At 44.0% G+C, this 25,996-nt stretch overlaps 1 protein-coding gene across 1 annotated transcript in view; it reads right to left on the minus strand.

The window, feature by feature from the left end:
* c1h8orf34 (chromosome 1 C8orf34 homolog) overlaps positions 1-25,996 on the minus strand; it is an 805,115-nt gene that overhangs the window by 241,244 nt on the left and 537,875 nt on the right. The window contains exon 9 of the mRNA XM_070884539.1: positions 6,686-6,812. Within this exon, the coding sequence (XP_070740640.1) occupies positions 6,686-6,812 (127 nt within the window). The remainder of the gene's footprint in view (positions 1-6,685; positions 6,813-25,996) is intronic.

The raw sequence follows: 25,996 nt of genomic DNA on the forward strand, positions 1-25,996 counted from the left end.
GGTTGTAATTTACCAAAATTCCCTGGATTCTGGGGAGGTCCCAGAAGATTGGAAAACTACAAATGTATGCACCTATTTAAAAAAGGAGGCAGACAAAAAGCAGGAAACTATAGACCAGTTAGCCTAACTCTGTGGTTGGGAAGATGTTGGAGTCCATTATTAAAGAAGCAGTAGCAGGACATTTGGAAAAGCAAAATTCGGTCAGGCAGAGTCAGCATGGATTTATGAAGAGGAAGTCATGTTTGACAAATTTGCTAGAATTCTTTGAGGATGTAACAAACAGGGTGGATAAAGGGGAACCAGTGGATGTGGTGTATTTGGACTTCCAGAAGGCATTTGACAAGGTGCCACATAAAAGGTTACTGCACAAGATAAAAGTTCACGGGGTTGGGGTTAATATATTAGCATGGATAGAGGATTGGCTAATGAAAGGAAAACAGAGAGTAGGGATAAATGATTCATTCTCGGGTTGGCAATCAGTAACCAGTGGGGTGTCGCAGGGATCAGTGCTGGGACCCCAACTATTTACAACCTATATTAACGACATGGAAGAAGGGACTGAGTGTAACGTAGCCAAGTTTGCCGATGATACAAAGATGGGAGAAAAAGCAATGTGTGAGGAGGACACACAAAATCTGCAAAAAGACATAGACAGGCTAAGTGAGTGGGCAAAAATTTGGCAGATGGAGTATAATGTTGGAAAGTGTGAGGTCATGCACTTTGGCAGAAAAAATCAAAGAGCAAGTTATTATTTAAATGGGGAAAGATTGCAAAGTGCCGCAGTACAGCAGGACCTGGGGGTACTTGTGCATGAAACACAGAAGGTTAGTATGCAGATATGCAAGTGATCAGGAAGGCCAATGGAATCTTGGCCTTTATTGCAAAGGGGATGGAGTATAAAAGCAGGGAAGTCTTGCTACATTTGTACAGGGTATTGGTGAGGCCACACCTGGAATACTGCGTGCAGTTTTGGTTTCCATATTTATGAAAGGATACACAGGAAACTCTCGTTTATCCGGATACGGATTTAACGAAAAACCCGCCATTAACGGAATTTAAAATATTGCGTCGCCACTTCTCACCGGCTGGCAGCCTTGCACGGAACACTTCGACATATATCATATCCAGATCCTTCTGTTGCAAAATCGCTAACAATTGCACAACGTGACACTCATCATGACCAAGGACTGATAACATTTACCGTAAAAATCTAAAAACTGAATACACAAGTTCACCCTCCTCTGCCCTTGCTTTGCTGGTGCGTGTGTGTATACGTGCTGCTGCAGCTGCTGTCTCTCGCGCCGCCGCTGACGTTGGGAATGGGGGCAGTGCTGGCACCGGGTTCCAGGCACAGAACGCAGCCCGGAGAGTGCGCTCCGGAACCCCGGAGCTAGACAATCTCCTCCTCGAGGTCACCTGCAGCCACTCCCAGTGCAGCATTCGTCCCTCTGCGATTACAGTCCGGGGCAAGTACATGCATGCTGGCAACTCAATCCCTTTTCTTCTGCAGAAACGATTGTCACGCATGAACCGTTTGCCTCGCGTGTTCTCACATTGAAACCACTCAGAACTCTTCTTGCAATTAGTTACTTCAGATACAGCGACGATTAAGTAGGTGATCACTAACATACACATGGGAATTTTGATTTCCAATGAGTTGTTAAAAATTTTAAAGTTAAATTTTAACTTTAAAATGTAAACTCGCCCCATCGGAAAATTCGTTTACCCAGAATTGCCGAATCCTCAAGCGATCCGGATAAATGAGAGTTTCCTGTACTTGCTTTGGAGGCAGTTCAGAGAAGGTTCACTAGGTTAATTCTAGAGATGAGGGGGTTGACTTATGAGGAAAGGTTGAGTAGGTTAGGCCTCTACTCATTGGAATTCAGAAGAATGAGAGGTGATCTTATCGAAACGTATAACATTATGAGGGGGCTTGACAAGGTGGATGCAGAGAGGATGTTTCCGCTAATAGGGGAGTCTAGAACTAGAGGGCATAATCTTAGAATAAGGGGCCGCCCATTTAAATTGAGATGAGGAAAAATTTCTTCTCTCAGAGGGTTGTGGATCTGTGGAATTCGCTGCCTCCGAGAGCTGTGGAAGCTGGGACATTGAATAAATTTAAGCCAGAAATAGAGAGTTTCTTAAACGATAAGGGAATAAGGGGTTATGGAGAGCGGGCAGGGAAGTGGACCTGAGTCCATGATCGGATCAGCCATGATCGTATTAAATGGCGGAGCAGGCTCAAGGGGCCGTTTGGCCTTCTCCTGCTCCTATTTCTTATGTTCTTATAACCAACAGATGTAATCATGATTATTATGATAATTATCATTCTTTACCTAAAGACACGCACCGTGTAAACATGAGTAAAACATTCCCGGTAAAAGTGAAAGACCTCACATCTGCCGATAGTCACTCATGACTGTTGCAAATCAAATTATATAAATACATAAGTACATGTAAATAAATGTAATACTTACTCTTGCGGATCCCACAAGGTCGTTCCATCGTTTGCGGCATTGGTTGCCCTCATGCACCTCGTTGGTCGCCGACGAGACCACCTCTGCTATCTTGGTCCATATCTTCTGGTAAGCCTTTGGGGTGGGCTTCCTGTGTCAAATCACCCCAGTGTAACTCAACCTCCTGCAGGAAGGAGGCATTTGCCTTGTCTGAGAACCTCCTCGCTCTTTTGTGCCCTCCAATGTGCTTCCCTCTCACCTCACTGCTCTCTCAAGCATCAGTCTCCACAGCCTGCTGTGATGCCTCCTCCTCTCCCTCCATTATAGGCCAAATTCGGGCAAATATGTGGCTGGCAGCAGCTAATTTTTGTTTCCCTATTTGCTGTAAAGCTCTAAACTCTCCCTCCTTCCTCCCAAAGCAGCCACACCCCAGCCACACACGCCTTCAGGCCCTCTCAGCTCCCTCTCTCTCTGTCTCCTCTTCTGCGCATGTCATGATAACCCTTGACCTCCTGAATCGCGGGAATCGAGCGTTGCCATGCCATTGCTAAGGACAGCGCCACTTTACGGCAGAAGGTCAGTGAGATTTAACGTTACCGCCCATTTCATATCACATATGGAGACTAGGTGGTTTGGGAATGGATGAGAAGCCGGCGATCTGAAAACCCATTTTTACCTCCCATGCTGAAAATAACACCCATTTTTGGGAAATCTGCACAAAAGTGTAAAATCTACCCCTTGGACTTGGGAGAACAGGGCACAATTTTGAAATTTGCAGATGACACAAAACTTGGAAGTGCAGTAAACAGTGATGAAGATAATAATAGACTTCAAGAAGACAGAGACAGGCTGGTGGAATGGGAGCACACATGGCAGATGCAATTCAATGCAGAGAAGTGTGAAGTGGTGCATTTTACTAGGAAGAATGAGGAGAGACAACAAAAAGCTAAATGTTACGATTTTAAAGGGGGTGCAAGAACCTGGGGGTGTTTGTGGACAAATCTTTGAATGTGGCAGGATAGGTTAATAAAACGGTTAATAAAGCAGAGGGGATCCTGGGCTTTATAAATGAAGGCATAGAGTAAAAAAGCCAGGAAGTTATGCTAATCCAATATAATACACTAGTTCAGCCTCAGCTGGAGAATTGTGTCCAATTCTGGGCATCACACTTTAGGGAGGATATCAAGGCTTTGGAAAGGGTACTGAAAAGGGGGCTAAAATTCAGGAGCGCCAAAAAGCCAGCGCTCCTATGATTTCTTACCTGGTTTTACCACCGGGAGCATGGAGATGGCCGTCCGATCCATTTTTAGGTCTTTGAAAATTTTTTTACGTTTGATCGGGAGTCGGTCATAAAGAGGGCAGCAGTGCAGCGGTAAGTGAGGCTGAGGGGCGGAAGTTGGGGCAGGATCGGGACTCCGCTGCTGTCAATCAGTGGCGGAGAGGTGGTGACGTCACAGCGCGTGTGCATCACCGCGCTCTCTCCCCTCCGTTAAAGGGGAGAGCATCGGGCATTTTTAACTTCAGCCACTGGGCCACCAGGGAGGATTTTGGCCGGGCCAGTGGCCTTGCACCCTGTTGGTGGCCCGGCTGAACCCAGGGGCACAATAATCCGGCCCCAAAAAATTATATGGTGGCCGTGGCATTTGTCCCTCCCCTTTAATGTCTGCCACAACGCCAGGGCTGAGAGAGAGGAGACAAGGTGCACTGACAGATAAAGCTGTTGTGGGCATTGTCCATTGGCTCGTGGACTTTGTTTGCTGAATTTGGGTCGGAATACAGGGATAGCGGGGTTCACATTTTTATGATGTGTTTGTGACGGTCGGCAGCAGTGGGGCGGAAATGGGGACAGGCCGAAAAATCTACGACCTGAATTTGGGTCGGGACGGCCAGTTGACCACAAACGGGCGGCCACGGGATTCTGCTGCATGGCCACCGCAAACGGGCTGTAACGTGTCTTACCGAAACCCTGAATTTCTGCCTGGAGATTTACTAGAATGGTTCCAGGGATGAGGGACTGCAGTTGCGTGGATAGACTGGAGAAGCTGGGGTTGTTCTCCTTACAGCAGAAAAGGCTAAGACAAGATTTGAGGTGAACTATCCCTCTTCGATGTTCTTTACCGGTCTGCAGCCTTTGACACGGTTGACTACACCATCCTCTTCCAATGCCTCTTCACCACATCCAGCTGGGTGGGACTGCACTCACCTGGTTCCACTCTTATCTATATAATCGTAGCCAGAGAATCACCTGCAACGGCTTCTGTTCCCACTCCCGCACAGTTACCTCTGGTGTCCTCCGAGGATCTATCCTTAACCCCCTCCTATTTCTCATCTACAAGCTGCCCCTTGCCGACATCATCTGAAAACACAGCATCAGTTTCCACATGTACGCTGACGACACCCAGCTCTACCTCACCATCACCTCGCTAGACCTCTTCACCATCTCTAAATTGTCATACTACTTATCCGACATCCAGTACTGGATGAACAGAAATTTTCTCAACTAAATATTAAGAGGACCGCAGCCATTGTCTTCGTTCCCCACCACAAATTCCATTCCCTACCCACTGACTCCATCCCTCTCCCTGGCAACTGTTTGAGGCTGAACCAGACTGTTCTCAAACTTGGTGTCATATCTGACCTTTAAATGAGCTACCGACCACATATCCACGCCATCACTAAGATTACCTATTTCCACCTCCGGTACATTGCTCGACTCCATGCCTGCCTCATCTCAACCATGTATTTGTTATCTCTAGACTTGACTTGCCTCCCTAGTTCTACCCTACGTAAACTTGAGGCCATCCAATATTCTGTTGCCCGTGTCCTAACTCGCACCAAGTCCCATTCACCCATCACCCCTGTGCATGCTGACTTACATTGGCTCCCAGGTAAGCAGCAACTCGATTAAAAAATTCTCATCCTTGTTTTCAAATCCCTCCATGGCCTCTCCCCTCCTTAGCTTTGTAATCTCCTCCAGCCCTACAATCCTCCAAGATATCTGTGCTCCTCTAATTCTGGCATCTTGAACATCCCCGATTTTAATCAATCCACCATTGGCGACCTTGCCTTCAGCTGCCAAGGCCCTAAGCTCTGGAATTCTCTCGCTAAACCTCTCCGCCTCTACTTGCCTTTCCTCTTTTAAGACACTCCTTAAAACCTACCTCTTTGACCATGCTTTTGGCTATCTGCCCTAATATCTCCTTATGTGGCTCGGTGTCAAATTTTGTTTTATAATGCTCCTGTGAAGTACCTTGGGACATTTTACTGCACTAAAGGCGCTATATAAATACAAGTTGTTGTCGATGGAGGTATTTAAAATCATGAAGGGTTTAGATAGATTACATTTTTAACAGTGAGAAAATCATGCACTGACCTCCAAATTCAAATTCATCATATCCAATCCAATTGCAATAATGCTGGGAGTACAAAATGATTCAATATTCTCCATGTTACCCTATATTCATGGTTTTCACAGGTATACTTCAATGGAAACAGTGAAGTAAACAATTCTTGACTACAATGTTGTTAGAATGTAAGGATTAACTTTGAGTTATTCATGCTTGCCTGTGCCTGCTTCACAAAGACACGGTTTCACTGTTGTTTCTGAGAATGGTATACCTGAAGGTCCTACACTGTAGAAATACTGGGGCTGAATTTGCAGCCCCTATGGGTGAGTACGAGGTGCACACGCACCTATAGGGGCCACACAAGTTCCAGGTTTAGGCATGTGCTACGCATGCACTAAAACCCGGGACTTGCAATCTGCCAAGAATTCTCTTGAGTTATCCATGGACGCTTGCAAACTGCATGCGCCCCTACTACGCGGGATACATGGGCCTCTAGTACGCAGGCCTACACGTAGATGTCCAGGAGTGCAGGTCGACGAACCTCCTCGACCACCAGGTAAGTTCGTAGATTTTTTGCAGGTCGGAGGCATCCGCCCGCAGGAAGCCTCCGACTGCAAATTCAGCTCCAATACCTTAACTGGGTGCTCAGCAGCTGGGCTTTGTGGCAGTAACTAGAGGGCTAGGCACTTTATAGCGGTATGGAGGTGAAGATTTCTTGTTTAAAAATATAACCTGAAAATTCCAAAGCAACTTAAAAGTTGTGCTGCTCAAAGTACGGAAAGCATGATGACTTTCATTTTTGGAATGCAGAGAGTGGCTTTACAACTGATTCAAATTTTGTCAGTGATGATACTGTATTGGTTCCTACTATACCTGGCACACCTCGAGCAGATGTTGAGTGTAACTTTGGCTTGAGGTTCTGCAGAGTACAGACTTCGGCCTTGGCTAAACTTGCTACCAGAAGGCACATGGTCAGTGATGCCCTCCATCCTCAAATCATCTAGGTCCTCTGTAATTCAAAGAGAATTTAATGAAGGATCTGTTTGCGATGAAATAAAATAAAAATGCAACAATAGGAAATAAGTGAAGATTCGGTGACCACATTTATTCATGTAATTTCATTGAGTTAACTTGCCTTGTCAATAACACAACTTTTTAATGGTAACTATACACTGAATCCATTCTGCATCAGATTTATATCATTGATATAAAATTCACTTCTGAAGATACTGTATGGAAGCTACATTTTACTTCATGGACGTTAATTCTTTATAACTTAGAAGAATTTAAGAGACGATTGGAGGTTAAATTCAACAATATTCCACCCGTTTTACGGGCAAAAAACAGCCAAAAATGACCAATTTAGCAGTGGGACGGCCAGTATCCAATCTGCGCAAGGGTTTGGCCCACTGCTAAATTTGTCGAGCCCATTTTTTTCAGGCGTCTCTGATAGCAGCCAAAAACAGGCATTAGGACCCAAGAAGTGTAAATGAGGATCTAATGCCTACTTTAGCTCCCCTAGAGAAAATTGGTTGGCAATGAGTTGAGCAAAAGTCGGGACTGCTCCCTTCGGGTTTCTTCAACGGTTATTGCAGCCACCAACGAAAGGCAAGTTTGATTTTATTTTTAATTTCAGAAATTGTTGCTGTGTAGCTCGGAGGAGCAGGTGTGCTCCTTGACCCCATAGCAATCCTGATTGCTCACCATCTTGTTCCCCATGACTTGCATTTATCTTTAAAAAAAGGGTGAACTACATGTGGAGACATAACAGCGTCAGCAGCTCAGCAAAATCATGATAATGAGGCCCAAGGACCAATTTTGAGCTGGCCTCGGGCTTCCTGGTTGGGGTGCGCATTGTTCACCATAACCAATTTCTATCCGATTACATTTTTCCGCATTAAATTCCATAACTTAATTTGACCAGATCTTTCTGAATGGCACCACTGTCCTGTACACTGGTCACCTGACCACATGGCTTAACACTGTCAAATTCTATAATATGACTGAAAGTAACCTCTTTCTAATTTATTATGAATAGACCACAGTCCAGATCCTTGTGGAACTCAGTCTATAACTGATAACATCACCATAATACAAAGTCATTCAGAACATATTCTTTAACAGGCCAGTCACAATCGTCAGCATTTTTTAAAGTCTGCATACTCTTTAAAAGAAGTGTTGATGCAGAGTTAAATCTGGAGCAGGAGGAAAAATCATACACTTTGGAAAAATATTAATTTTTATTTATAGACAAATTGAAATTAATTATTAAATAACATGTAACAGAGACCAGCAGCATAAGGAAACGTTTTTTGGTACCGCTCGTGAAAAGGGCACTATAGTGTAACTGAGATGAGAGATTTTCTCAAGCATTTAGACTTAGATTTAAATTTTCAAGAAAAATAATATTCAGGTTAAGAGATTTATATAATTAAAATATTGTTCATGGAGAATGTTAGCAAATTAAGTTGTTAGTTCAGGTAACCAATTTAAGCAGCCCCAATGTTAATCTGGAAAATCTGCAGTCAGAACCCTAAAGCTATCTGAAAACTTAACAGGAAGCTAACTGTTGCCAAGTTCAGAAGCCAGTAAAATTAACTATTTGGACTGCTGTCAGACAGCAGGATCATGAGTTAAATATGTTAAAGTAAATTAAATTAAGAAGAGTTTTGCTTAAGAAGTCAAAGTGAGTGTATTAAGCGAACAATGCAGAATGTCACTGTGCTTCCCTCTACTGGCAGAATGTATCATAATTAGTGTTACACTCACATTCTGCTTAGAATGGGTCTATTATCAAATAAGTGGAATAAAATAAACATGCTAAGAACACCCTAGTTTGATCAAGTGTGTGACTAAAATAGTTTATCTTGTTCACTGAAATAGTTCATAAGGTAACAATTGTTCAGACAGTAGGTTGTGGTTCAAATCCTACGCCAGGACTGAGCATATAGTGGTGCATTATTGAGAGTGCTGACTTCCAATGAAACGTTAAACCGAGGGTTGTTGTCTTATTCAGGTGAATCTAAAAGATTACATGGCGCTATTTTAAAAAAAGACCGAGGTGTCCTCACTAATATTTCTCAGCCAACATGACTTCAAAAAATTAACTGATCATTCATTAAATCCATTTGTGGAATCTTGCTGTGTGCAAACTGACGGACACATTTTCCTACATTACAACAGTGACTACAGTTTAAAAGTAATTTACTGGATTTGAAGGACTTTGGGACATCCTGAGGATGTGATAAGACACTAGGGCTGGATTTTCGGCTTTAAAGATTTCGGGGTGTTAATGACGACGGGGCGGGGGTTCCTGATACCGCCTGGAAAAAGGTTGCGCCTCAATCAGCAAAGTTGGGCAGCTGGGCCCCGAGTGTGGGGTGGAGCACTAAGAGAGGCTTTGCACATCTCTCCTAGGGTGCTAGGCCGGCTTAGCATGCGAAAAGCCCAAGCTAAAGAACCGGCTTCAGAGCGTTCCAGAAAGGCCTGGAGAGAAAAAAAAAACTAAAAGAAATCCACCAAAAACATTCCCAAAAAACTCCTCACCTCACAACTACATAAATTGCAAAAGAAATAAAATTAAAATCAATCACACTTAAATGAGGTCGACATTATTTACCTCTCTGCAGCCACTACAGCTCAGACCGCCCGTTTTCACAGGCAGTCCCAGCACGGCACTCTACGTAGCGCTACGGGTCGGGCGGGAGGTGAAAATCGATCTGGTGTCGCAACCAGGGACGTTGCACACTGGCTCGCCTTTTCTGGGCCCCATCGAAACCAGCCCCGAAAACCCCGGCGGGGTGTTGGAAGCTGGCTGCCCGCCCAGAAGAGCTCACCGCCGCTATTACCGCCTCAGCTGGGCGAAAGCAGAGGCAGCCTGGAGCGGAAAGTCCAGCCCATAAATATGAGTGCAAATTCTTTTTAACGCCAGTGAGTCGGTTCATGAGGCTACATCCATTACTTCAGTAAAGAAATAAGTGGGAGATTCTTTTTCTACATATCAAGCTAAAAATAAGAAAGAAGTTATGTTACATTGGCTCCTGGTTAAGCAGTACCTCGATTTTAAAATTCTCATTCTTGTTTTCAAATCCCTCCATGGCCTCTCCGCTCCGTATCTCAGTAACCTCCTCCAGCCCTACAACACTCTGAGATATCTGCGCTCCTCCAATTCCGGCCTCTTAAGCATCCCCAATTTTCATCCCTCCACCATTGGTGGCCATACCTTCAGCCGCCTGGGCCCTAGGTTTGGAATTCCCTTGCTAAAACTCTCCGCAGCTCTACCACTTTCTCCTCCTTTAAGCCTATCTTTTTGACCAAGCTTTTGGTCACCTAATATCTGCTTATGTGGCTTAATGCCAAATTTTGTTTGATAATACTCCTGTGAAGCCCATAGGGATGTTTTACATTAAAAACGTTAAATAAGTGCAAGTTATTGTTAATACACAATGCACTTTTGACAATTTTATGATTGATATTCGACATTATAGAGGACAATATTTAAAGCTACTTTTTGCTCAAGTTTGCTAAACTTGTCATTTTTTTTAGAGACCTGTCACTGGTCATTCTACAGGGCAATATTCTGTGGACCGAATTTCCTCCGCACACTGGGGAAAAACTTTGTAAACAGGTCAGAATGTTGTGCTACCTTTTTAAAACTAGAGAACCATTGGTGGGCCTTAGAAAAGACACAAGAAGCCAAACTGGAACAGGTAGTGACCTAGCATGGAGATCCCAGAGGCATCATTGCATCTCTGGAATGTAGAATGACAGAACCTCCGCCCATCTCTTTGGCGTCCCATGTCAAAATCCTGAGGACAGGATCATTAACTTAATAGAAAGTTCCTACCCGATACAGCAGGCAGAATCACAGTGCAGCACTCTGCCATTCGAATACAGGGAGCCAGAGGTCAGGCTGAAGATTGAAGGCGAGTTTCAGTTTCCGCCTTGGAATCAAGGCTGGCAGGCCCTGATTCAAACATCATTTAAAACTTCTGGGATCAACTATCATTTGAAATTGATACTGTGTTTACCTGCCAAAACTATGGTAAAAGAGGATTTTGTCGCGATACTGGATGAGATAAAAAATAGTTGAAGAGGAGGTACTAGAAAGGCTGGCAGTACTTAAAGTGCATCCAGATGGGATGCATCCTCGGTTGCTGAGGGAAGGAAGGATAGAAATTGCAGAGGTGCTGGCCACAATCTTCCAATCCTCCTTAGATACAGGGGTGGAGCCAGAGGACTGGAGGATTGAAAATATAACACCCTTGTTCAAAAAAGGGGAGAAGGATAAAGCTGGCAATTACAAGCCAGTCAGTTTAACATCAGTGGTGGGGAAGCTTTTAGAAACATTAATTGGGGAGAAAATTAACAGCCACTTGGACAAGCATGGACTAATAAAAGAGAGCCAGCATGGATATGATAAAGGCAAATTGTGTTTGATTAACTTGATTGAGGTTTTTGATGAGGTAACAGAGAGGGTAGATGAGGGCAGTGATGTGTCTACGGACTTTCAAAAGGCTTTTAATAAAGTACCACATAAAAGGCTTGTTAGCAAAATTGAAGCCTACGGGATAAAAACGGCAGTAGCAACATGGATATAAAATTGATTAACGGATAGGAAACACAGATGTGAATGTTTGGGTTTCTTTTGGTCTGGAGGGTGGTATACAGTGGTGTTCCCCAGGGTTCAATACCAGGGCCACAGCTGTTTCTGATATACATTAATGACTTGGACTTGGGGGTACGGGGCACAATTTTGAAATTTGCAGATGACCACAAAACTTGGAAACAGTGACGAAGATAATAATAGACTTCAAGAGGACAGAGATAGGGAGAGATAGGCTACTGGAATGGGCATACAGGTGGCAGATGAAATTCAATGTAGAAAAGTGTGAGGTGATCCATTTTTGTGGGAAGAATGAGGAGAGACAATATAAGCCAAATAATACAATTTTAAAGGAGATGCAAGAACAAAGAGACCTAGGGGTGTTTGTGGACAAATCTTTGAAGATGGCAGGACTAGTTAACAAAGCATATGGGATCCTGGGCTTTACAATGAGAGGAAATGGCCAGGAATTTGCAGTCAGTGGCGAAGCAACGGCAACCGCTGCTGACCTCGAAGAACGCTGTCCACAAATATCTTGTGATCTCTATGGCGAGAACTTTATGTTTATCAAATATTTTTTATTATCTTAAAAATCTAGTCATTTTTATGATAGTGGAGAAATTTGATATTCCACAAATACAAACTTAATTTTTCAGGGCCAAAATGATTGTTCAGCAGTCATTATGGCGCTAAAACCCCAGTTACACCTATTGCAACAAGGCTAACTTTTTATGGAGTGTTTAACAGTGATATTGGAGCGGAAAAGCTCAAGTTTTCGTCGGTTCAAGTGATTGCACAGATTGCCAGCTCTGGGGAATTCCACAGTGCAGCCAGGAATCCTGCCTTTGTCTGCGCATACGCTAAATCCTGACGTCACGGTCAGTTTCAGAGGGGCAATGGCGGCGAATGCTGACAGTTTTGCCATCATTACCATCACAAAATTATTGTTTAAGTCAATGATTATATTTATTAAAAGGATAGAATTTCCTGGGAGGGGAGTGTTTCCTGATCTCTTGCCGAAAACTGGGCCGAAAATTAGTGGTAACCCAGAGACACGAGTCCTGATATTTATGGGGAGGATGTGGGGTAGCGCATCTAAAACCTGGAAAGCCCAGGGACAAGGAGGTCCTGCCGTTAATATCACTAACAATTTCTTCTTGTGTTTCCTGTCTGGCAGCCGGCCAGATTGATAGGCTGACCGGCTGCCGGGTGGGAAAACCAGCGGCAAGAGGCTAAAACTGAGGACCCTTGAGGATGGTCCCCAGCAATCGGAAGGGAGAGAGCTACAGATCGGGGCATGGTGGGGGGGAGTGGGGAGGATGAAGAGAGTGGCAAGAGAGAGTGAACTATAGATCGGTGCTTAGTGGGGGGAGGTTGGCATTGGCGGCAGAGGGGAGAGAGAGGCCATGATCAGCAATGGGGAGGCTTCTTTGAGGGGCCTGGAAAGCATTCTTGTTCTTCCTGGCCTACAAGCGGTGCTCTAAAAAGCATTTGCCTTCTGGAGCTGGCAGCTCCCGTCTCCGTTTCACTGCCGGGTTTCCTGTCCCCTGGGAAACCCATGCGGCAGTTGTTACATTTGAATCAGACTCCCAATTGGGACTGTGGGAGCCTGATTTAAATATTTTAATGAAGCGTCCAGCCTCACATGGCATGTTACTTGCCGCCGTACAAACACAGCCGGATTGAGAACTGTTCCCCGTTTAAAAAAATATTAACCCTGTCGGGGCGGGGGGGGGGGGGGGGAACGGGGGGGGACCGTTGGGGTTTGATATCGAGGTTTACGCCGATTCTTCAGGGTTTCTGCCAATCATCACTGAAGTTAAGGTGGAGATTGGAAGCACCCCTGCAGAAATTCCAGGCACACGTTTTTGGTAACAGCTGTTTCGGTCATTTCTCTGAGGTTTTCACCAATCTTCCACCAAAGTTATAGTGGACGATCAGGAGAACCATTATGGAAATTCCAGGCGAACAAGCCTACACAGAGCCAAATTCTTTTAGCTACCAGACCCATGTTGATAATAGAAAGATGTCTATGGTTGCAGTTGCCAGGGAAAAGTAATAGCAAACACCTTCGTATCTGGTTTGTAGGTGCTGCCTAGGTTTATTTGCTTCATGAAACAGAAATCGGACACAAGTTTGAACTAAGCAAACAAATGCTAGTTGATCTATCTGCTGACTGATAAGATTTAGAATTATGGTCAACAGTACAGGCTTGCCTGCAGCAATATAGCTGAGTAGTTGTCATCTTCTGTACTTCTGAAGATTTCTCTGGCATTCAATCTGTTACATGTGTAATTAGTAGTCATGTTACTGCTGCTCCAGTCAAGCAAGTTAGTCACAGTCTTAATAACCAAAGACCACCTAGAGCTAACTGAACAAGATTTTTCCCGAGACACTTCCACAGAATCTAAATATGCTAATAATTCCATACTTTTCAACTATATTCTCCTTCACAGAATTCAATTACATTTCACAAACAGACTTACGTAGAATTTATAGCACAGAAACAGGCCTTTCTGCGCAACTGGTCAATGAAACATAGAAAATAGGTGCAGGAGTAGGCCATTCGGCCCATCGAGCCTGCACCACCATTCAATAAGTACATGGCTGATCATTCACCTCAGTACCCCTTTCCTGCTTTTTCTCCATACCTCTTGATTCCTTTAGCCGTAAGGGCCATATCTAACACCCCCTTGAATATATCCAGTGAATTGGCATCAACAACTCTCTGTGCTAGGGAAGTCCACAAGTTAACAACTCACTGAGTGAAGAAGTTTCTCCTCATCTCAGTCCTAAATGGCTTACCCCTTATCCTTAGACTATGTCCCCTGGTTCTGGACTTCCCCAACATCGGGAACATTCTTTGTGCATCTAACCTTTCTAGTCCCGTCAGAATTTTATATGTTTCTTTGAGATCCTCACCCTTCTAAACTCCAGTGAATACAGGCCCAGTTGATCCAGTCTCTCCTCATATGTCAGTCCTGCCATCCCGAGAATCAGTCTGGTGAACCTTCGCTGCACTCTCTCAATAGCAAGAACGTCCTTCCTCGGATTAGGCGACCAAAACTGAACACAATATTCCAGGTGAGATCTCACCAAGGCCCTGTACAACTGCATTAAGACCTCCCTGCTCCTATACTCAAATCCCCTAGCTATGAAGGCCAGCATGCCATTTGCCTTCTTTACCGCCTGCTGAACCTACATGCCAACTTTCAATGACTGATGTACCATGACACCCAGATCTCACTGCATCTCCCCTTTTCCTAATCTGCCACCATTCAGATAATATTCTGCCTTCATGTTTTTGCCACCAAAGTGGATAACCTCACATTTATCCACATTATATTGCATCTGCCATGCGTTTGCCCACTCACCTAATCTGTCCAAGTCACCCTGCAGCCTTTTAGCCTTCTCCTCACAGCTCACACTGCCACCTAGCTTAGTGTCATCTGCAAACTTGGCGATATTACACTAATTCCCTCATCCAAATCATTAGTATATATTGTAAATAGCTGGGGTCCCAGCACTGAGCCCTGCGGTACCCCACTAGTCACTGCCTGCCATTCTGAAAAGGACCTGTTTATCCTGGCTCTCTCCTTCCTGTCTGCCTACCAGTTCTCTATCCACGTCAGTACATTACCCCCAATGCCATGTGCTTTAATTTTGCACACCAATCTCTTGTGTGGGACCTTGTCACAAGCCTTTTGAAAGTCCAAATACACCACATCCACTGGTTCTCCCTTGTCCACTCTACTAGATACATCCTCAAAACAATTCTAGAAGATTTGTCAAGCATGATTTCCCTTTCATAAATCCATGCTGACTTGGACCGATCCTGACACTGCTTTCCAAATGCGCTGCTATTTCATCTTTAATAATTGATTCCAACATTTTCCCCACTACTGATGTCAGGCTAACTGGGCTATAATTACATGTTTTCTCTCTCCCTCCTTTCTTAAAAAGTGGTGTTACATTAGCTACCCTCCAGTCCAGCAACTGATCCAGAGTCGATAGACTGTTGGAAAATGATCACCAATGCATCCACTATTTCTAGGGCTACTTACTTAAGTTCTCTGGGATGCAGACTATCAGGCCCCGGGGATTTATCGGCCTTCAATCCCATCAATTTCCCTAATACCATTTCCTGCCTAATAAGGATTTCCTTCAGTTCCTCCTTCTCACTAGACCCTCGGTCCCCTCGTATTTCCGGAAGTTTATTTGTGTCTTCCTTCGTGAAGACAGAACCAAAGTACTTGTTTAACTGGTCCGCCATTTCTTTGTTCCCCATTATAAATTCACCTGAACCTGACTGCAAGGGACCTACGTTTGTTTTCACTAATCTTTTTCTTTTCACATATCTATAGAAGCTTTTGCAGTCAGTTTTTATGTTCCCAGCAAGCTTCCTCTCATACTCTATTTTCCCCCTCCTAATTAAACCCTTTGTCCTCCTCTGCTGTATTACAAAATTCTCCCAGTCCTCAGGTTTGCTGCTTTTTCTGGCCAATTTATATGCCTCTTCCTTGAATTTAACACAATCCTTAATTTCCCTTGTTAGCCACAGTTGAGCCACCTTCCCCGTTTTATTTTTACTCCAGACAGGGATGTACAATTGTTGAAGTTCATCCATGTGATCTTTAAATGTTTGCCATTGCCTAACCACTGTCAACCCTTTAAGAATCACTCGCCAGTCTATTCTAGCCAATTCACATCTCATACCATCAAAGTTACCTTTCCTTAATTTCAGGACCCTAATCTCAGAATTAACTGTGTCACTCTCCATCTTAATGAAGAATTCTACCATATTATGGTCACTCTTCCCTAAGGGGCCTCGCACAACAAGATCTAATTAGTCCTTTCTCATTACACATCACCCAGTCTAGGATGGCCAGCCCTCTAGTTGGTTCCTCGACATATTGGTCTAGAAAACCCTAATACACTCCAGGAAATCCTCCTCCACCGCATTGCTACCAGTTTGGTTAGCCCAATCAATATGTAGATTAAAGTCGCCCATGATAACTGCTGTACCTTTATTGCACGCATCCCTAATTTCTTGTTTGATGCTGTCCCCAACCTCACTACTACTGTTTGGTGATCTGTACACAACTCCCACTAGCGTTTTCTGCCCTTTGGTATTCCGTAGCTCCACCCATACCGATTCCACATCATCCAAGCCAATGTCCTTCCTTACTATTGCATTAATTTCCTCTTTAATCAGCAATGCCACCCGGCCTCCTTTTCCTTTCTGTCTATCCTTCCTAAATGTTGAATACCCTTGGATGTTGAGTTCCCAGCCTTGGTCACCCTGGAGCCATGTCTCCGTGATGCCAATTACATCATATCCGTTAACTGCTATCTAAGCAGTTAATTCGTCCACCTTATTCTGAATACTCCTTGCATTGAGGCACAGAGCCTTCAGGCTTGTCTTTTTAACACACTTTGCCCCTTTAGAATTTTGCTGTAATTTGGCCTTTTTTGCTTTGGGTTTCTCTGAACTCCACTTTTACTTTTCATCTTTCTATCATTTGTTTCTGACCCCATTCTACTTCCCTCCGTCTCCCCGCATAGGTTCCCATCCCCCTGCCAGATTAGTTTAACTCCTCCCCAACAGCACTAAAAACACTCCCCCTAGGACATTGGTTCTGGTCCTGCCCAGGTGCAGACCGTTCAGTTTGTACTGGTCCCACCTCCCCCAGAACCGGTTCCAATGTCCCAGGAATTTGAATCCCTCCCTTCCACACCACTCCTCATGCTACGTATTCATCTAAGCTATCCTGCAATTCCTACTCTGACCAGCACGTGGCACTGGTAGCAATCCCGAGATTACTACTTTTGATGTCCTACTTTTTAATTTAGTGGTGTTTATGCTCCACATGAGCCTCCTTCTACCCCTCTTCATCTAACCCGATCAGCATGTCCTTCTATTCCTTTCTCCCTCAAGTTTTTTTAATCTAGCTTCCCCTTAAATGCATCTATACTATTTGCCTCAACAATCCTCTGGTAACGAGTTCCATATTCCTACCACTCATTGGGTGAATAAGTTTCTCCTGAATTCCCTACTGGATTTACTCATGGCTATCTTATATTTATGGCCCCTCATTTTGGACTCCCCCACAAGTGGAAACATCTTCTCTATGTCTAACCTATCAAATCCCTTCATGATTTTAAAGATCTCTATCAGGTCACCCTTTAACCTTCTCTTTTCTAAACAAAAGAGCCACAGTCTGTTCAGCCTTTCGTGATTGGTATAACTTCTCAGTTCTGGCATCATCCTTGTAAATCTTTTTTGCACCTACTCCAGTGCCTCTATATAGTTTTTATAATATGGAGACCAGAACTGTGCCCTCAAATGCCTCTCCTCATTAATGCACTGCTCAGCTGTTTAAAGCACTGTCAAGCAGGGCAGATTGTTGAACTTACAATAACTCGATGGTATTAGAAGCACTAGTGTTCGAGAAAAAGAAATATTCTGTCATACCAACGCGAATATTCTTGTGATAAATGAGATTGTTATCGCAACTCCCTAAAGGAACCGTCATGGAAATCTCTGAGAAACAAAGATCAATCTCTATGAGAAATGAAAATGTCATGGTAAAACCCTGGGAAAAAGACCTAAAGGGCCAAGCTCCAAGGTGTATTGCACAGTGCGGGGGGCGCGGTGGGTGGAGGGGGCGCGGGGGAGGATAAGAGGAATTGGGATCATTCCCTGAAGCTCAATGAATAAAATAATTAAAATAAAAAATTATGCTCGGTTCATTAGGGTCAATTTTCAAAGGATAGCTCCTGGGCTCCATTTAAATCCCATCGGCTGACTTCCGAACGACATGTTGAAATAGTCTGCAATTAGAAAGGTGGAACTTTCAACATCATGAGGGGTCTGGACAGATAGAGAGAAACTGTTTCCATTGGCAGAAGGGTCGAGAACCAGAGGACACAGATTTAAGGTGATTGGCAAAAGAACCAAAGACGACATAAGAAAAAAACATTTTTACACAGCGAGTGATTAGGATCTGGAATGTACTGCCTGAAAGGGCGGAGGAGGCAGACTCAATCACGGCTTTCAAGATTTGGATGAGTACCTGAACGAAAAAAATTTGCAGTGCTACAGGGAAAGGGCAGGGGAGTGGGACGAGCTGAAGAGCTCTTGCAGAGAGCTGGCACAGGCTCGACGGGCCGAATGGTCTTCTTCCATGCTGCAACCATTCTATGATTCTATAATAACTCATCAACATAATTTCTCATCTTTTCAGGCCTTGTGTACATGGATCTGATGTGATCTTGCATTAAAGTCATGAATTTTGAGCATCCTTACTAATCAATTCCAGAAATGTAGATAAGACGAAGGGGCCGAAATTGCCCGCTGACCGAAACAGGGTGCACACAATCCATTTTGAGTGTTTTTACCGTCACGGTATTTGAAGTTGCCTCTTGAGCAAAATTCCGCTCTTTGTTGTTTTTTTTTTATTCGGATCCGGAAGTCACTCTTACTGGGGGCAGTTATGCAGCGTTGGAAACACTAGAGGGGTGGAAGTTGGGGGCCACGCGGAGTAGCTGGCACGATGACATCATCATGGTGCCGCGTCACCACGACTCTCCCCTTCAGTTAAAGGGGAGAGCCTGCGCGATCTTTAAACTTTGGTCCACTGGGCCACCAGGAAGGGTCTCGGTCGGGCCAGCAGCCTGGCACCCAAGAGGGGGTGCCAGTCTGCCTGTTGGCGACCCGGCCGAACCCAGGGGCAGTTGGCCGACAAAAAAAAAACACGGCGGCAACGGCAGTAGGTCCTTTAAGGGGAGCCGCACTTCCATTGCAGAAGGCCTCAGCCTCACTGGACCACCGGCAAAAAGGAGGTTTTGGCACTGCCGGGCGGGCCAAAGATTTGAACAGATGAGCAGGAATGCTCAAATAAAGCCCATTAATTCATTCATAACAAGGAACATCTACCTCATCTTAAAAAGTATGAAAATGATGGGCCTGAAATTCCGATCGAGGTCTTCCCGCGGGTAAACGATTGAAAAAGTTAAAATGATGCGCGCCTACTTGTTCCTGCTGCGCCCGCACAAACTTCCGATCCTGAGGCCTCTCACTCCTACGCATTGGAGCGCATGCACGGTGGGATGGCCGTATGCTGGAGCTGGAGTCACATGGCTCTGAGCAGCCAATCAAGGTACAGTATTTTCTCATTCATAATAATGGGAATTCCGTAAATTGGAGTTCCCATTATTATGAATGAGAAACACCCCCCCCCAAACACACAAAACACTAATAAAAAAATATATATTTAAGATTCATAAATTAAAGTTCATATAAAAAAAAATATTTTCCCGACTTTTTAAAAAGTTTTCTTTAATTGTGCCTTAAAATAAACTTACCATTGTGGGGAGGGTTTTTAAACAATAAAATGTGTTTTTATAACTTTATTTTAAAATGTTTTTGTGTATTTTTAAACACTTGTGCCTGTAAACGTAGGCTATACGCCTGCTTTTTCAAGCGCAAGATTTTTGAGGACATTTGCTGGGCAAGATATGCGTAAATATCGGAAATCTTGCCCTGCAAATGTCCTCGCTTCTGATATGCACGAGATCTGTCAAGCCAGCATGCGCATTGCGTGCTGAAACCCGGCTTTTCCGATGCCTTCCCGGGTCCATAGAAACTTCGTACGGACCGGGGACATCAGAATTTCAGCACAAATACTTCACATAAGACAACAGTTGAGCATATTCCATAGAGTTCTTTTCAGGAAAATGAAAAAAAATCACCATTTTAGTAACTTATTGGTCAAGTATAAGTTCTTTGAGGGCAAAGACTAAACAAATGCACCTATAACAACGACTCGCAGAAACCATCAAGCTCATTTAAAAATTCTCTGTCTTTACTCCTGCCATCAAACGAATCTGATTGCTTCTGCTAGGCTCCAATACTGCCTTCCAAATTATCTAATTGGTTGATACGGACAAGCTCCAATCCCAGTGAACAAAGGCAAATTTTCTTGTGAAAAGCTGATAATTTGACACTTGGGATGAAATGCTGACTATTGCCTTAAAAGGCTGACATTTGGTATACATGCCAATTCTTGATGAAGGTAACAGCACCGAGAGATTTTGTCACAATAAATATGAGTCAGTGAGTGGCAATCTCCAACGTCGTTGTTAGCAGTCTCTCTCTTCCCCCTCTTGTGTAGCTCCCTTTACCTTCCCCCTACCATTTGTTCTCAAGATGTGGATTACACTGGCATGGGTGCATTTATTACAATCAGCATTTTGCCATTTGAATTTTTGGAGTACTGTAAATAATGTACTCGCTGACTGGAGAAAAATATTTTTCAAGAGATTGCCACAATTGAATACTATACCTGGAAGAGTGCCTGATAGTAAATTAAACCATGGTAAGCTTGAGGACAGGAAATGTTTTAAAAATGAAAACTGCAAACTAAACATTGTGAACAGATCCAGCATCCGATTCCTCTGCACACTCACCAAACAAAACTACTTGAGAAGAAAGTAATACAAACAGGAAGTAACCCAGCCATTCCTGGTATAGTAATCAAAAAATAAGTAAAACTTTGTCCAAAATAAATGAAACCATAGTGGATGAAAAAATTTGCAAAGAATACTCAAAATGAAAATACTTGGATGCACTGGAAAAGTAAATGAAAATAAAAGCTGTGGATAAGTGTCCATGTCACATAAGGCTGGGGAACTTCTGCATTGCTGACTCTCATTTCCTCTTGTAATTCTTGGAAGCCCATGTGCTAATGCAACTGGACTGCTTACGCACATTATATGTTACCTTCTTTTATTAAAAAAATCAAGAGTCAATTGTGACTTATAACAAATGCTTACTTAAAATATTTGTAACCGGTACAAAATGAATTACTTTTGGCTTCTAAGGCTGAATGATGAACATTTTAGAATGCACTGAGAGTGTCAAAGATCAAAAGTTCCTGGGGGTGGGGTGGAATGGAATTGCTTCCAGACTCTCCTAGGAAATAAGCCTTGCATCCGTGCCATATACAACTTAACATATTTCTGGGTAAGTCCCACTGCACTTGCAGCATAATTGCTTGTTTTCGCATCAGAGATAAGACTCTCACATTTCAGTTTTCACAGAAAAAGGGACCAACTTGTGAAATGTGATCTCAAAATACTGTTGAAAATCCAAGAATACCATGCAATAAAACAGAATCTAATTTAGTTACAATAAAACAGCAGTCATGGTCATAGGCCTATATACAGGGCACTTTGAGTGGCTAGTCACTATTTGAGATGTCAGCTTTTTGAATGCTTTTTGAAGCTGCTTATCAGTTTTTGAGGTTGGCATTAATGAGCTCCTGTAAAGGAATGCCAATACAAAGCAGCAACTATCACTGGTAGGACTCATACATAGACTGGTACTGCCTGGGGCAGTTACTGTCGGACAGTCAATCAGAGAGTCAAGCAGCTATATCTCAGTAACAAATTTCAAGATAATTCACTCCCTAGGGCACCTACTTGCAGCAATGCAGTATTTTAATATCCATGGACCGTCTGGCGTACTGTTGCCATGACTTTGGCAGGAGTGCACCAGAAGGGCTGGAAATTAGGCCAGGGCTTGATACACAAGGTCGCAGACTTGCTCGGGAGATTTTGTAAAAGTCTGTTGGAGGCAGAGATTCTGCTTTTCTCAAACAAAGCTATCGGTAGAAGAGGTGATGGAAATGCCGGGACTGCCTGCATCAGGAGTTCCCACATTCTCAACCCTCTGAGCGACGGCATAGGGTTGCTCAAGGTATGCCTGGTGAGTCCAGGGGCACAAGCCGACCAACAGCACAAGAAGGATCTTGGCATGGAAACCCAAATAAAACAAGAATTTTCTTTTTAAATGAAATATTTCAATGTAGTTCCTTTACAAAGGGGAGCACTTAAAAATGTTTCATCACAAATCCTACTATTCTAACTTTTTCTAGCTACATTTGCTATATTTCTGAGCAACCACGGCACTGCACAAAGTACTCAGGAAATGAAACTTGCCGATTTTTATGATCATCTACAAAAAGGATTTGTGCTGAACCTGACCTGGCAATGCTTGGTACAAACAGTGAATACCAAAGGTTCAAAGGTATTGCCATCGCTAAAAAGAAAGACTTGCATTTATATAACACCTTTCACAACCACTGGATGACTCAAAGCGCTTTACAGCTAATGAAGTACTTTTTGGAGTGTAGTCACTGTTGCAATGTGGGAAATGCGGCAGCGAATCTGCACACAGCAAGCTCCCACAAGCAATGTGATAATGACTAGATAGTCTGTTTTAGTGATGTTGTTGAGGGATAAATATTGGCCAGTACCCTAATAATGACATCACTCACTTTAATGAGCACAAACAGTCAACAAAAGGTGAATTATTTTTTAAAAAGCACAAATCCTTTTTCTAGATGATCATAAAAATCTGCAAGTTTCTTTTCCAAAACCATTCACAAATCCCTTAGCTAGCAAATCGTTGAGAAAGAATTAATAAATAAAAACTTTAACTTACCTTTTTTGCAGGTTATCATACTTAACCAACGCTGGCAGGGCTGTACCGACTGGTTTGACCTGGCGCTATTCTGGGCGCGGCGTACGGGTCAGGAGAGAGCCGAAAGTACGACGGTAACGCAATCCGTGTCATTACACGTCTGTGCACCTCTCCCCGGCGGTACTTGAAAGCGCCGCTGCAAACAGGTACCCCGAGGATCCCGCCCGCGCTTTACGATTGGGTTTTCGCCACGGAGGGTCAAATCGCGGCGAAAACACGGTTGCAAACCTGCCGAAAATCCGGCCCAGCTGTAAAGTACTTTGGGACCTCAGAGGTCATGAAACATGCTATATAAATGCAAGTCTTTCTTTTTCTTTTTTTTTTAGAAACTTTCTCAGTTTACGATTTTGAGTTGAGATAAGTTATGTTTTCAACTTATGTCACACATTCAAAGCAGAATCATAAATATGAAAACAGAGAGAGAGAGAGAAAGAGAGAGAGAGAGAGAAAGAGGATAAACCAGAATGCAGCAGCAAAAAGTTGGGAGGACAAACACAACCAGAGCAGATTGGCGAACCTTCTGTCTTCGAGATCACAACCTAATGTCAAACTTATTACTGAAGATTAAAATTAAATAAATTGGATATTGTAAAAAAGTCTCATCAACTTAAAAGGAAATCATTTTGCAAAGAGTTAACCTTGCTCCAACCTATACGCAGTTGATGCGACATTGCTGATATCAGGAAGATGAGCACCCATATTTGAGATTAAAAAATATTGTATTAATACATTACATTTTCAAATAAAATTGAAACCATCATCATTAACACTGAAGGGGTAGGTAGATATGAAGCATATAAAGGCCCCTGAAATTGCACAGTGGTTCTCGTGTTCTGCTGCCATAACTCTGGCAAGAGGCCGGTGTAACCTCCTGGGAAACAGCGTGACGGTATTTCTGCAGCACGGCCAGCAAAGTTATTGCAGTGGAGCAACAGTAGTTCCAAGGAAATTCCGGGCCCATATCTCAATTGTAACATAAGCACTAGTTCGTACTATATACAGTCCCAAATATTTAATATATTATAACTTATGAAAAATGTCAAGGTTTAGAGGGTCAGAATGGAAGGAATGCTGTGTTTTGCTGTGGACGATGCTCTCCTTTGCTGTTCCGCCACTCTTACATTGGGATTGATTGGGCAGCTAACAAAGAGCTGCACTTCAGGGGGGCGAGCACAGGAACAGCGTGGAGGCCCCGACCTGCGTGAGAACACCAGTGGCAGGCTGGGGCAATAAAAGGAATGTTGAGCAGCGGTCTGGGAGCAGCGTGAAGACATACTACGCCAGGGAGCAGCATGAGCTGCGACGGCAGTGAAGAGTGACGTCATCAAGGTCCAGGTCGGTGATTGGAACGTGGGCAGATACAGCAGGAGCGGCGAGGTCGGGGCAAAGGAGTGGCGAGAGACTGTGGAGAGACGTGATCGGGGCCCAGGAGAGGCGTGAGTTCAGGGCCAGGGGCCCAGAGACGGCATGGGCCAGACAACACTACGATAAGTGTGCGCACTAGGTCCATGCAGCAGAGCAGGTTTCCAGTCGTCTTGGATAACCCTTGCCGTTGGACCAAGACCTAGCTCTATCAAGCCCGTGTGATGGCTGGTGTGCAACAGTCACCACATGTTAAAAAAATTCATGCATAGGCATCTTCCATCCTTCAGGATGTAATTCAGGACCTTGAATTTTAGGTCCTTCATTGGAACACCAGCAGTAGGTCGGGGCCATAAAAGGAGCGTGGAAGCAAGTCATCCTCATTTCGAGGGGCTGCCTATGATGATGATGCACTTCAACCACAGAACACCTGAATACAGTTCCCAAGATGGCCACCTTGAATTAGTGAGTTACAATTAATCAGAAGTTAAATCTTGATACAAGTACTGGAGTTTCTTTTTAAAATCAATTGAGTTTTCATACAATTTTGCACTCATCATCATATCATCATAGGCAGTCTCTCAGAATCGAGGAAGACTTGCTTCCACTCTTAAAATGAGTTCCTAGGTGCCGAACAGTCAATACGAGACCCACAAACTGTCACAGGTAGGACAAATAGTCATTGAGGGAAGGGGTGGGTGGGACAGGTTTGCCCCATGCTCTTTCCACTGCCTGCGCTTGATTTCTGCATGCTCTCGGCGATGAGACTCGAGGTGCTCAGCGCCCTCCCGGATGTATTTCCTCCACTTAGGGTGGTCTTTGGCCAGGAACTCCTAAGTGGGGATGTCGCACTTTATCAGGGAGGCTTTGAGTGTGTCCTTGTAACACTTCCACTGCCCACCTTTGGCTCGTTTGCCGTGAAGGAGCTCCGAGTAGAGCATTTGCTTTGGGAGTCTTGTGTCTGGCATGCGAACAATGTGGCCTGCCCACGGAGCTGATCAAGTATGGTCAGTGCTTCAATGCTGGGGATGCTGGCCTGGTCGAGGACGCTAATGCTGGTGTATCTGTCCTCCCAAGGGATTTGTAGAATCTTGCAGAGACATCATTGGTGGTATTTCTCCAGCGACTTGAGGTGTCTAGTGTACATGGTCCATGTCTCTGAGCCATACAGGATGACGGGTATTACTACATCCCTGTAGACCATGAGCTTGGTGGCAGTTTTGAGGGCCTGGTCTTCAAACATTCTTTTCCTCACGTGACCGAAGGCTGCACTGGCGCACTGGAGGTGGTGTTGGATCTCGTCGTCAATGCCTGCTCTTGTTGATAAGAGGCTCCCGAGATATGGGAAGTGGTCCACATTGTCCAGGGCCGCGCCGTGGATTTTGATGACTGAGGGGCAGTGCTGTCCGGCGAGACTAGTGCGTTAAGGAAGAACCACGGGTGAATTCCTCATTCCCCCCCCATTCATGGTCAGTGTGGAACTATTGCGTCTAGTGCATTTTAATAATCAATTTTACACACCAAAGGAATCATGGAACTAACAAAGTCACTCACTTATTTATAAAGACCATCACCTATTTTGTTTTAAAGCACAACTCACTTTGATGTACATCACTCTTAAAAGTAAACATGGATAAATGAATGGTTTTGCAAGCTGTAACCCTGTCGAATTAGAAAC

The sequence above is a fragment of the Pristiophorus japonicus genome, chromosome 1, assembly GCF_044704955.1.
Source record: "Pristiophorus japonicus isolate sPriJap1 chromosome 1, sPriJap1.hap1, whole genome shotgun sequence".
Taxonomy (NCBI): domain Eukaryota; kingdom Metazoa; phylum Chordata; class Chondrichthyes; family Pristiophoridae; genus Pristiophorus; species Pristiophorus japonicus.